The 12,096-nt window shown below is 39.1% G+C and overlaps 1 protein-coding gene across 1 annotated transcript in view; it reads right to left on the bottom strand.

Annotated features, from left to right (window-relative positions):
• otog (otogelin) overlaps window positions 1-8,673 on the bottom strand; it is a 41,858-nt gene extending 33,185 nt beyond the window's left edge. Inside the window, exons 1-13 of the mRNA XM_061276666.1 lie at window positions 8,166-8,673; window positions 6,631-6,729; window positions 6,104-6,261; window positions 5,751-5,872; window positions 5,262-5,470; window positions 3,945-4,075; window positions 3,393-3,499; window positions 2,857-2,966; window positions 2,283-2,408; window positions 2,107-2,215; window positions 1,904-1,950; window positions 1,301-1,446; window positions 39-171 (exon numbers count right to left, since the gene is read on the bottom strand). Of these exons, the coding sequence (XP_061132650.1) occupies window positions 39-171; window positions 1,301-1,446; window positions 1,904-1,950; window positions 2,107-2,215; window positions 2,283-2,408; window positions 2,857-2,966; window positions 3,393-3,499; window positions 3,945-4,075; window positions 5,262-5,470; window positions 5,751-5,872; window positions 6,104-6,261; window positions 6,631-6,729; window positions 8,166-8,673 (2,005 nt within the window). The remainder of the gene's footprint in view (window positions 1-38; window positions 172-1,300; window positions 1,447-1,903; window positions 1,951-2,106; window positions 2,216-2,282; window positions 2,409-2,856; window positions 2,967-3,392; window positions 3,500-3,944; window positions 4,076-5,261; window positions 5,471-5,750; window positions 5,873-6,103; window positions 6,262-6,630; window positions 6,730-8,165) is intronic.
• Window positions 8,674-12,096: the final 3,423 nt, after the last annotated feature.

Here is a 12,096-nt window from a genome sequence, read left to right as displayed (position 1 = left end):
GAAATCACAATATTGGAAGAGAATAAAAGAGGGGTTACCGTCAGAGTAGGGTAGGGAGATGCGATACTGCCCGGCAATGAAGACTTCGCCAATGTGGCTCAGTGTAATCTCCAGTTTAGGATCCTCATCAATAATTAAGCTCACAGACTGGATGCAAGACCCATCCAGATTCTGCGATCAAAACAGAATGGCATGACAAACATACTAAAGAAATAAATACTGTACTGAAGTCGTTCTCAAATAGTGGGGCGGAGGTCGTTCTCAAATAGTGGGGCGGAGGCCCTCCTGGGGGATACCAGGGGGCGCGCATGTGACCCCAGGGGACAGGTTAATAAGTATACAATGGTAATAAGAGTTGAACAATTTTATAGTCAGATGATACTATTTATAGTCACTGAGGAGAGATGCTAATCATTTTATCATCATAATCACTGAATGTTTTGTCTTCTAAATGTTTTTGTACAAATATCACAAACTGAAAAAAACAATGAATAACAAAGGTATTTTCATGCCATATGGACAGTAAATGTAGTTACATGTCTTAGCTTAACTAATCAACCTTAATAACTCAAATATTTAATCACTGACATCCTGGTTGTGTGGAACCAAGAGCTGACTGCGTTTTTCAAAACCCAGCTCTGCCTTCTACTCTTAATTGCCATCTCCCTCTCTGTGTCCAAAACACCGTCGGTCACCATGACGGTGCCTTACTCACTGCACTCATTTTTTTTGCGGGCCGCATTGTAGTCATAGCTTCTTTCGGAGGGCCATTATGACAAATAAATGTAAGAGCACCTCATATTATATACAGTAAAAGCTACAAAACAAACTGACAAATAACTCGTTTTCAAATCAAACAAGTAAAAACTGGTCAAATATTTAAAAAAAAAGATATTAAAAGTGAAGACAATTTGCAATTCTAGTCATGACACACGAATTTGATGCAGAATTTGTCTTCGCGGGCCACATAAAATGATGTGGCGGGCCGTATTTGGCCCCCGGGCCTTGAGTTTGACACCTGTGTATTAAAGGATAGCAAAAGAGGGCTTGGGTTTGAAGTGTCACATGTTCAAGACTTTTCGTCTTAGCCTCGATCGCTCAGCCTGGAACGACGGACCACTGGCAACTCACGATACTTGATGGACAATTTACAAAAAGCCCCCAAGAAGAGTTAGTAGGGTCGGACTGTAAAGGCTAGAGTTGACAAGATATTGACAGACTATTGGCAGAATCAGGGAAAAAATGAGGATATTCTTTGCACTGTAAAACCACATTGAAATCAAACATGCAGTTGACTCACAGCTCCACAAGGGGCATTCTGGATGGTGACTGTGAACTTCCTTGAGTTGCGACTCTTGACAAGGACATACTGACACGTTGCGGGGAAGGTGTAGACACGCCCATCGAATGACTGGAAATACATATCGCCAGTCACAGAGCATTCGCCTGTTGGGGAAGGTGAACAATTTCTACATTACTTCCAAAACATTCGACTTTTTTGATACATACTTCATATGCATATTTTCATTCCTAAACCTCGCTTACTGCTTATTTTTAATTGGCTAATGAGGAAAGAAAATTGATGAAAATGGGTCATATTCTTATTTGCAGCTACAATAGAATAGCCAAGACATTGCAAGATATAATGCTGTGCCTCAAATCAACCAGACAGAAAGCTAATACAGAACATAAATGATCTACATGTATTTTCTTTCCGTTGCTTGTTGCTTTGTCAGCAACACATACTACCAGCAGTAACCTCACATGAACTTCTCCTATGCATATCTACCACCATTTAGTGTCCCCCCCCAAAAGAGACTTAAATTCACTCGATGCTACTAATCTCTGTCTTGACATGCATTTTAGTAAAAATTGAGCCATTAAAAGAAGGACAGAAACCAACCTGGACAGTTGTATTCAGTGCAATTCCACAATCCAGCCACACATGTGCTGAAACACAAAGTGAAACATTTATCACCTGATATAATGGGCGATAAGGACAGATATATTTTACAAACGATGAGCCCCACACCAATTTGTCTATCCTTCATTTAGGGCACATGGGCTGGTAGTGTATGGAATAAAAAAAAAAAAAAAGTGCCTTACCAATTGTTGCATTCCTCTTGTATGGTATGTCCAGATGGGTAGAAGACACCATGGGACTCACATGGACAGTCAGAAGGCGTCACACAGTTGCCATCCTCAAATATCAAACCTGAACATGGGAAGCTCTACTTTTAGTTTCACCTTTTCAACAATCACAAATGGAAACATCAAATCACCATCGGGACAGTGACATCCATCCAGGCAGGTCAGCCTGCTATCGATGCATGTTCGCTCCAGCTTGCAGGATGACGGGCAACAGCTGATACATTCCAGGTACTGCAGACCTACCGGACACTCCTTCACTGGTTGCAATAAAAGAAATAATAAAGAAAATACTTAAAATGGTCAAAGAGATATCACTGAGCATTTACAAATCTGATTTAACCTGGTCTTAGCATTTCCTAGTTTTTGATGGTGTAATGGAAACTTAATTGAATGCACATTTTAGCATTTTTCAAAATCAAGACCACTGGCAGCGCTAGAATTTTTTTTCTTGGGGTGGCCAAGAATATCGCAGAGGATCCGCAAAACAAACAAACATAAAATTTACATACCCTCCCCCAAAATTCTTTGGAAAACACAGATAAACATTAATTTAGTGTTCCCTACACGAGACAAGAGGAAATGTGGGGAAAAATCCCTGAAAAATAATCTGAATTACTTGTGGTCAAGCATATTTGACCAGCAATCAAGACGGTACGGTGTACATTGCGGGACATATACATGACACTACAAAAATGGGAAACATACCACACTGAGGAATATGGTCCCTCCAGTCGTTGAGTGGATGGTCAGCATGGGCGCAGGCTCGGGAGTACTCCGTAAACACTTGACATACCGCATCATCGCTTGGACCCGACCTTCAACACAGAGTACATGGTTGGGTAAACTTTTAATGGGTTCATATTGCTGGCTGATTGTCACAATAGCATCATTTACATGCTATGAGATTAAGTGAATATTTGAATGAGTTAGACCAGTGGTGCTCACACTATTTCAGCTCGCAAGCCACTTTTAAAATGACCAAGTCACAAAGATCTACCCACTACAAAAAGATTACAATACAAAAAAAAAAAAAGAAATTTGAGGACGCCTAACTGACATAAATGACATTGTGGAAAAAAAGTGCAACTCCCATTCTGTATGAGAGTGACACGTTTTTAGCTTCTTACTTGGTCCACGTAATTAGCACCCCTGAGTTAGACAATATTCCACACAATCGCAATCAGATTAGAGAAAATCTTAAAATAACAAGTGCAACATGCTATTTTTTTTTTCTTTCTTACGAGCAGATGTCGTTGAAGCAGCTGGCCATGTAGGACAAAGGGCTGACAAAGTCGTGGCAGCTTTGAAATGGTGGATCTAGCAGCATTAGGCATATTTCCTCCACTTTCTGATGGAAAGAACAATAAAAGGAATTACATTTTTAACAACAATCCTACAACTAGAAACTATAATTTGCAGTTTCTGTAGAAATTGCATGTGAAGGCGAAGAGGCTGAATAAAAATTAGTTTACAATAATAAGGTTAGCCCAAACGAAATTGTTATATTTTTAAATCCCAATAAATCCTTGAAAGAAAACATAAATTCAACAAAATGAAAGTATGAATTTTTGGGCTGTTTTGTAATTTCAAAGATTAATACAGGCAAAGAAAAATCTATCTCACTAGCTCCATCTTCATAAGCATGTTAACAATTTTTTTCATCACAGTGGATGAAAGTCAATTGCACTTCACAATTGTTAGGGAGCACAGTTTAATACAACACATTTTTCCCTAGTTATATCTTCTTTATTTTACTTGTATTTTTTTTCCTTTAATTAAATACTCAAGCTTACCAGCAAGATATGCACATCAACTGCTGTACAAGGTGAGGGAAAACTCAAGGGCACCATGGGACACGAAGCCTGAAGTGGTTCTGTCTCCGCCCAGCTGTTTCCAAACATTTCTATTTCATGAGTAAGGACACCTGCAAGTAAAGTTGTACACATTTGCTTGTCATCATTTTTAAGCAATATCATGTATTGAATTTGATTTCTTGGTATCTCAGGGCATTGAATCAATCTCAAGTGGAGCGGATTCTTAGGAGACGTTTCAACTTTCTCATCCTTGAAGGCTTGATCGGTTCATGCAGCTAGGCTTGGTTAGGACAAACCAACTGAGTACAATTACTGCAGAAAATCTTTACAATATGTCATTGTTTGCCAAAGCATGCTTTGCAAATGCTCAAGTGTGATTGACACACGTATCTACGTGTGACTTTGTATTATTAACTACCGTATTGGCCCGAATATAAGACGGTGATTTTTGCATTGAAATAAGACTGAAAAAGTGGGGTCTAGACAATATACCCATTCACAACGCTAGATGGCGCCAGATATCTTTAAAGTGAATGCTGAACTTAACTCCCCAGGCCAAAGCGAACCCCTGTCACGAAGAATAAATATAAAAATAGCGGTAGCACGAAGAAAATTTAAAAAATAGAGGTAAGAAAGAAAAGAGAAGGAAATGAGAGAAGAGATAACGGGACAAAGACTAAGCACAGCGAGGCAGAGGATGTTTCTGAGGAGTAATGTTCTGACAGGACAGATCTTAGCTACTCTCAAGTTTAAACCAATTTGCATTATTTTATTGCAATGTTTTTCTTTATTCAGATTTGTTTCAAGACTACAGTTACAGTTAGACTTCACTCTGATGGTTAATGCAGTTATTGCAATTGTGTCGTTTTATCACAGTAGATTGGTTTATTTACATTTCAAAAAACAGAAGCCATTCATTTACAAACATGATTGGACTTTAGTTTACATATTTAAATGTTCAGATATTAAGATGTGATAGACAGTTTTTACATAATTTGAACGAGGCAAAATAACATGCTTTTTCCCTCGATAATATATTGTTATAATCATTTGTTTCAGATGTACTGTAATTATTGTCTGTATAAAAATTTTATTAGGTGTTCAAAAAGTCTTTCTCCAAACTTGAGTCTTGAAAAAGGGGGTTTGTCTTATAATCAGGGTCGTCTTATACTCGGGCCAATACGGTAGTAATAAAAAAATGTTTGGTTACTTCTAAATTCAAAACCACAAATAAACCACATATGATAGACAATGAATGAAACAGATTTTGACTGCCCGCAAGCAAAGTGATCTTACCATAGCTGGTCCTGAGGTCGTCCTGTACATCGGCATTGAAGTTCCCACACAGGCCACAGGTTCTGCCTACAAATTCTGGGCTGAGTTGAATGTAGACTGAGCCGCTGTGTCCCTCCCAGGCTAGTGTGAAGCCTTGCGTTTGTTTCACTAACACGTACTGGGAAATCTGCTCCAGGTGTAGGTTATGGATGTGATGTGGAAGCTGCAAGCTGATTTTTTTTTTATTGTAAAATAGAAGAATAAAAAAAAAAATTAAAAATACTGACACATTATTTTTTGTACCGTTTTCTTTTCTTTATCCACAATATTCAAATATAATTTAGCTAGTGCTTTGAAAAAAAAAAAAAGTAATACTTCATTCTTGTTAAATGTGACAAAATCAATGTGACGAATGGACTGCTGCTTTAATCAATAATATTTCATCATGATTTATATGAAAGAATCTCAAAAAATACTTGACAATAATGTTTTTATCTTGTTTCCACTCACCTTTGACCTTTGAATGTCACATCAGTGGCGTGCAACTGGATCTCACCTTCCCATGGAAGGAAGAGGCTGACTGAGCGCTGGCAGCTGTAAGGCTCGGCGCCACAGCCTGCATCATTGTGCACCTGCAAACAGAATGACGCTTTGCAACATAAAAACATGTCCTTTTGGAAACATGACATTTAGCATTAAGCATTTGATTTACTTTTGGACTGATTTTTGTCGTCTGTTTTCAGCTACAGATTTATCATGGTATTATTACTGTATTTGCAGTATAGGGCCTTTTTGTCTCTATGCAGAATGGAACCTCGAAAGTCTGACACCCCTGATCTTTGTCAAAAGGGGATACAACTCACCTGGACAACAATGCTGGCCTGAGAAGTTTCCTCACAATCTTTCAGTAGTGTATACGAGCATCGGCCAGGGAAGTAATAGTAAAGGCCGTCAAAGGTCTCAAAGTTGTATTGACCCCAAGTCCTGCATGTCATCTCCCTCTCCAGGCCAGGATTTGGAACTGAGCACATGAACCAGGAAGGTAGAAATAACCAAATCAAGACTGAATTAGCAAGTTTAGGCAAAAGAAAAGCAAGAGTGATAAAATAACATGTTCATGCCCAATGCTGTGACATCATTAGGCCTATTTTAATGGGGCTTTGGATGTTAATTTCATTAACTGCCAAATTAGTACTTCTAAATAATACATTGCATCAGGACCCCCCTCACCCCCAATATATTGTTGCTGGCAAGCAACATTTCGGACTTAGAATACCCACACAGTGGTATCTGAGTAAAGGTGTAAGATCACCCACTTGCCTGAATATTATCCTATGAAATAGTCCCCCTTAGTCACTGATTGACTGGATTTTTTAAAAATAAGTTATACCTGTCTGACACCTATTTCCAGTGGCCTGAAAAAGGCTGCAGTCACATGACTTAGACTGAGTGCACCAACCACCATTCAAGCATCGGAAGGAACATGACTCTACAAAAAGACAAAAAAAATAGTTATAGTACACTCTGGAACAATCCATAAATTCATGCTTTTTACATACACAGTAGCACTGCTTGTTATGCACCGTCATTTTTGGCGACCAGTTGAGGGAGTATAGCACATTTTGCTGGGATCGGCTGTGACAGTGGAAGTGGTATGACAGATGGCAATACTTTTTTTCAATCATATTGGAATTTTTTTAAATACTGTATTTTCCGGCCTATAAGGCGCACCGGACTATAAGGCGCACCTGTAATGAATGGCCCATTTCAAAACTTTGTCTTTGTATAAGGCGCACCGGACTATAAGGCGCACCATTAATGCATCATGTCATATTTTTAATCCAAATCATTTTCCATTTTATCTGTTTTATTTCAACTTTAGATGCAACAAATTACTTTATAATCACAAAATAATGATCCATAGTCTTTTTGATTCATGATTCATAGTCTTCAGCAGGCCACTTATGATTGATTTTATAACACAATGCTTCGGGCCAGTTCAAATTTAGGAATTTGGTCCATATATAAGGCGCACTGTCGGCTTTTGAGAAAATTTTAGGTTTTTAGGTGCGCCTTATAGTCCGGAAAATACGGTAGCTTTTTACACATAAATCATCCATCCATCCATTGTCTGGAGCGCTTATCCTCATGAGGGTCGTTGGAGCCTATCCAAGCTGACTTCGGGCAGTAGGCGGGTGACACCCTGAACAGCTATAGATTACCCATCTTTTAATTTTATTCCTTTGGGGTACACCCTGAGCCGGTCGACAAGCAATCGCAAGGCACATGTACACTGAAGAAAAACAGCCATTCACACCTATCTTCAATTATCCGAACATGATTTTTGGAATGTGGGAGGAAGCTGCCGCACCATCGTAAACCTACTTCACACATCAACACCCAGATCACAATAATTGCAAGGTGCAGCCTATTTCTGCCAAGGTTGATAGCCAAGCTACAAATTTGTCCAATTCAAAACTACCCATCTGTCCTCTGGAGCAGTGGAGCCCTAACGAATTACCAGTTTTTGTTCACATCACCAAACACCAAACAATAGCTGCTCATTTGGCCTGTTACACCATCTGCTCGGTGGGTTCACAGCATGTGTGTCCACTCATCCACATCAAACACAAGTGAAGGTATCAAACGGAGGGGGAAATTAGTAAGGCTCCTTTTTTGTTTGACAACTGAGGGTACAAGAGAGCTAACTAGAGTCTGTGCGTAACATTCAAACACTGGGGTTGTATTGAAAAGACAACCAAAATTTTACACCACACAATTTAGTCTTAATGAATTTATCAAACATGATTTGGACAGTGAGTGTCAAGGGTACCAGGAGGAAACCCACAATAGCAAACTCCACAGAGAAAAGCTCAGATGTCTGACACCAACTACATATATTCATTCTTGGATTTATAAAATTACCTGAAATCATATGAAACCTCAGAGCTTCTTTTGCCCTTCTGGTGAAAACTGAAGCATTAATTGGACGTTCATCATGAGAGAAGATTCTGTTTGCAGGGTTTCCTGTTGTCTTAGTTGATACTTGGATAGATGGGTCAATCAGAGTTGAGTCAGAAGGTGCTGGGTAGTGATAGGTGGTCAATTTGTCTGGTGTTTGTGAGCTATTTCTGGAATAGTTGGCTGTTTGATGAGTAGATTGAGAATCTACGGATTGGTTGACTGTGAAAGGTTTTGCTGTTGTTTGGCTGGAGGATGACTGACTTGCTGGTATCACTGCTTGATTAGTTGAGGGAACTGAGGACTTGCTGGCTAGTGTTGCGTGTGATGATGGTGTCGTGCTGCCTGATTGGCCGGCTGAGGCTACAGTGGTCGGTGATTGGCTGCTGAGCACGGTCTGCGTTGGCGATGGCTTAGACATCGCTGAGGTGGTTAAGGATTGTTTGGATCGTGCTTTGGTGGTGGGCTCCATGCTGGATGCTGTTGTTCTAATTGGTGATTGGTTGAGTGATACTGTGGTTACTTGTAGTTGCTTGGATTGTTCTGTTCCTGGCGGTAATTCACCGTCTGGTACAATTGTTGAAAATTCGGTAACGTTCAAGTCCAATTTCTTTTGGGACATGATTGATAAATTACTGGAGGTCATGGTCGTGTTGTTTTGACTGGCCAACGATTCCATGGAGGATGATGTGTTGGGAACTAATGGCACATCTGTTGAGTGAAATTCCTAAAAAGAAAGAAAATTGACACTCTATTGGTCTTTTGTTCAATAAACATAACCGGCCAACCACAATAAATGGAAAAAAAAGAGTTTGTTTTGTAGCTTTTACTGTATATAATATGAGGTGCTCATACCGTAATTTTCGGACTATAAGTCGCACCGGAGTATAAATCGCACCAGACATAAAATGCCCAAAAAAGTTAAAAAAAACATATATATGTATATAAGTCGCTCCTGAGTATATGTCGCCCCCCCCCACCCAAACTATGAAAAAAAACGCGACTTACATTTATTTGGGTTGACAGTCATAATGGCCCTCCAAAAGAAGCTACAATGTGGCCCGCGAAAAAAATTAGTTTGACACCCCTGGCCTAAGTGAGGATTTTTTTTTTTCTTTATTAAATCAATCTATGACAAGCAAAGGTTTTTGTATGTGGAATGACAATAGTTCCACTAAGCATAGTGTCTACCTGTCCATAGTTCTTTATCAGGGGTAGTGTAGTTAAAAGACTTGACATTTGGGCAGTTAGCATAGATTTGGTTTTTGCTGAGTTACACATGTGGGCAAGTATTGTAAATGTTAAAGTGATGAATTTGAGGGGTTGGTGCTTTGCACAAAGGTATTTTGATAATGCTGAGCAAGCAGACCAGTATCACTCCAAAATAAGACTCAGTTTATTCATGTTACAGTGACTTGTTGTTGGGTCATATTTCATATAATATAACTAACGATTTGGGAATGTTTCTTCCATGTAATCTTTAACAACTAAAAGACTATAAGACATTTGCTAGAAGTGGGACTGAAATTCTTCATTGATGCGACATTAGCATGTGCCAAATTTCACTGCCAATGACTTAAATTCAGAATATGGTTTACTGGAACCAAAAATAAACGTTAGCACTGACTTTAATATAAATGTTAAGTCACAAAAAATTAATCCTCTTCAGCAAAAAAAAACAAAAGATGCTTCTAGACTAGAGGCTCCAGGGATACCTGAGCTCTCGAGCCAAGGCTTTCATCTCAAACAGCAGGAACAAAACAGATGGCAAAGGGGAGTATTGGGGGGCACAGGGGTTCGCTGTACGATTAATTATTCATCAAAAGGTCAGTAACAGAAACTGAGTATTGAACCAAACTGGCCGCAGTTCAACTAACCCAGATGTCAGAGATTAAACAACCGATGTGACGCAAAATGACAAAGGTTTTTTTGTTCTAATATGACCCAACTCAGCCTGTGACCTGCAACCTGTGCTACTAATGATTTTGTTCTTTTTTATCACGTATGTAGTTTGGACCCCATTCTCAGGCTTTTCGGAGCCTAAGGAGAGTTGGACAACAGGACCAACTAACCACATTGGGGCTGATGGAAGCACTGATAGATAATAGTGAGACAACTTTAGTATATTCCTACAGGAATTTCTCAAGTCATTGTTTGTTTTTTTTACCATTTAAAATACATATTTGTTCCTTTTAATGTATTTTCTGTACATTTTCCAGTGTAACTGAACCAATGTTTGGGGTGATTTATTTATGTGTAATAACTGAACTCCTGGATTTTATCATAAGAACAATATCCTCATGTTTATTTATAAAACGGACCTAATGGAGTCTCTTGTATATTTATTAAATAGAACAAAGTACATGAACTGAACATTTTACAAAAAAGGACAATACATTGAAATGAGGCTGCCAAGAAAATTGCTAGTCTTCTCACTGACTCATGTTTTGGTGTGAATAGTCAAGATTTAGGACTGATCCCAGCAACTCAATCAGCAAGGATGGTGAATGTTGCTGCCTACCTGCTTTCCCTGGGAAGTGGTGTCCCATTTCTGCTGCTTTATCCTGGTGCTGTTGCTGTTAAGAGAAAGAACAAGGACAGGTCTGTTGTTCCTGCTGCTGCTTTCCCTCATGAGCCCCCTCACAGCCAAACTACCAGAAAACCAAACTGTCAACCAAGAGAAAAACCAACTTCCGCCTCTTTAAACCTACCGTACCTTTCAAAAAGTGTGAATATTGTGCAATGCCTCTGGAATGAATGAATGAATGAATGAATGAATGAATGAATGAATGAATGAATGAATGAATGAATGAATGAATGAATGAACGAACGAACGAACGAACGAACGAACGAACGAACGAACGAACGAACGAACGAATGAACGAATGAACGAATGAATGAATGAATGAATGAATGAATGAATGAATGAATGAATGAATGAATGAATGAATGAATGAATGAATGAATGAATGAAAAGAAAAAGAACAAGGCGATTTAACAGTTTAGCATAAAAAAAAACTCAGTTCAAGACTTGAATTGCAGACATCTACTGAGTATGGTAAAGTGTTCATCCATTAATCAACAGAGTCATTATTTTTTTTAATCTAAAACCATCCAAATGACATTGCAGAATGTAAATTGTTTTTCAACAACTTACTTGTAAAATTCATCTGAATTCCCCACGTCGACAGCATTGCTTGACAAATGCACTGAAATCAAGATGAGTACATTCATTAATATTTTTAACAAATATAAGATATAAAAACAAATTCATCACCTATTTTTTTCTTTGTTATATGACAGCATGTGTGACATTTATCAACATGACTCACCTTCATAAATTAAGATAAAATATAAAAATAAAAAGTGCAAGAGCCTTCTCCAGCCAAATCCTAAGTGGGGATCCATTTGTGTTTTGTAGATCCTCAGTCAGTCAGCTTTAGACAGCATCACCTGGTGAAAACCCCCCAGCTGGACTCCCGCTGCTGCCTACTCTGCTCCATCCGGCTCATCCTCGAGGCGCTCGGCGTGCACCTGAAGAACTGGTGCACCTTCTCATTAGCATAAAACATGCATGGATGGGCTGGGCTAAGCAAGTATGTAAGATGTATCGTCCTCTACTGCTGCCACTTCCAGTAACTTGGCCATCATCTGGAATAATAGTACTGAAACATAAATCATTTTATGAAGGAAATAGAACAATACCCTTTTTAAGTCACTGTGTGACTAAGGTTTTTATTGATTTGATGCAACTGATTCTATCCATCCATCCATTTTCTATATCGCTTGTCACCACGGGGGACATGGGCGTGCTGGAGCCTATCCCAGCAGTCATTGTGCAGCAGGCAAGGGACACCCTGAACCGGTAGCCAGCCAATCACAGGGCACACAGAGA

This window comes from Syngnathus typhle, linkage group LG4, assembly GCF_033458585.1.
Source record: "Syngnathus typhle isolate RoL2023-S1 ecotype Sweden linkage group LG4, RoL_Styp_1.0, whole genome shotgun sequence".
Taxonomy (NCBI): Eukaryota; Metazoa; Chordata; class Actinopteri; order Syngnathiformes; family Syngnathidae; genus Syngnathus; species Syngnathus typhle.
The sequence above is the reverse complement of the archived record's forward strand: the minus strand, read 5'-3'. Positions and strand labels throughout refer to the sequence as shown.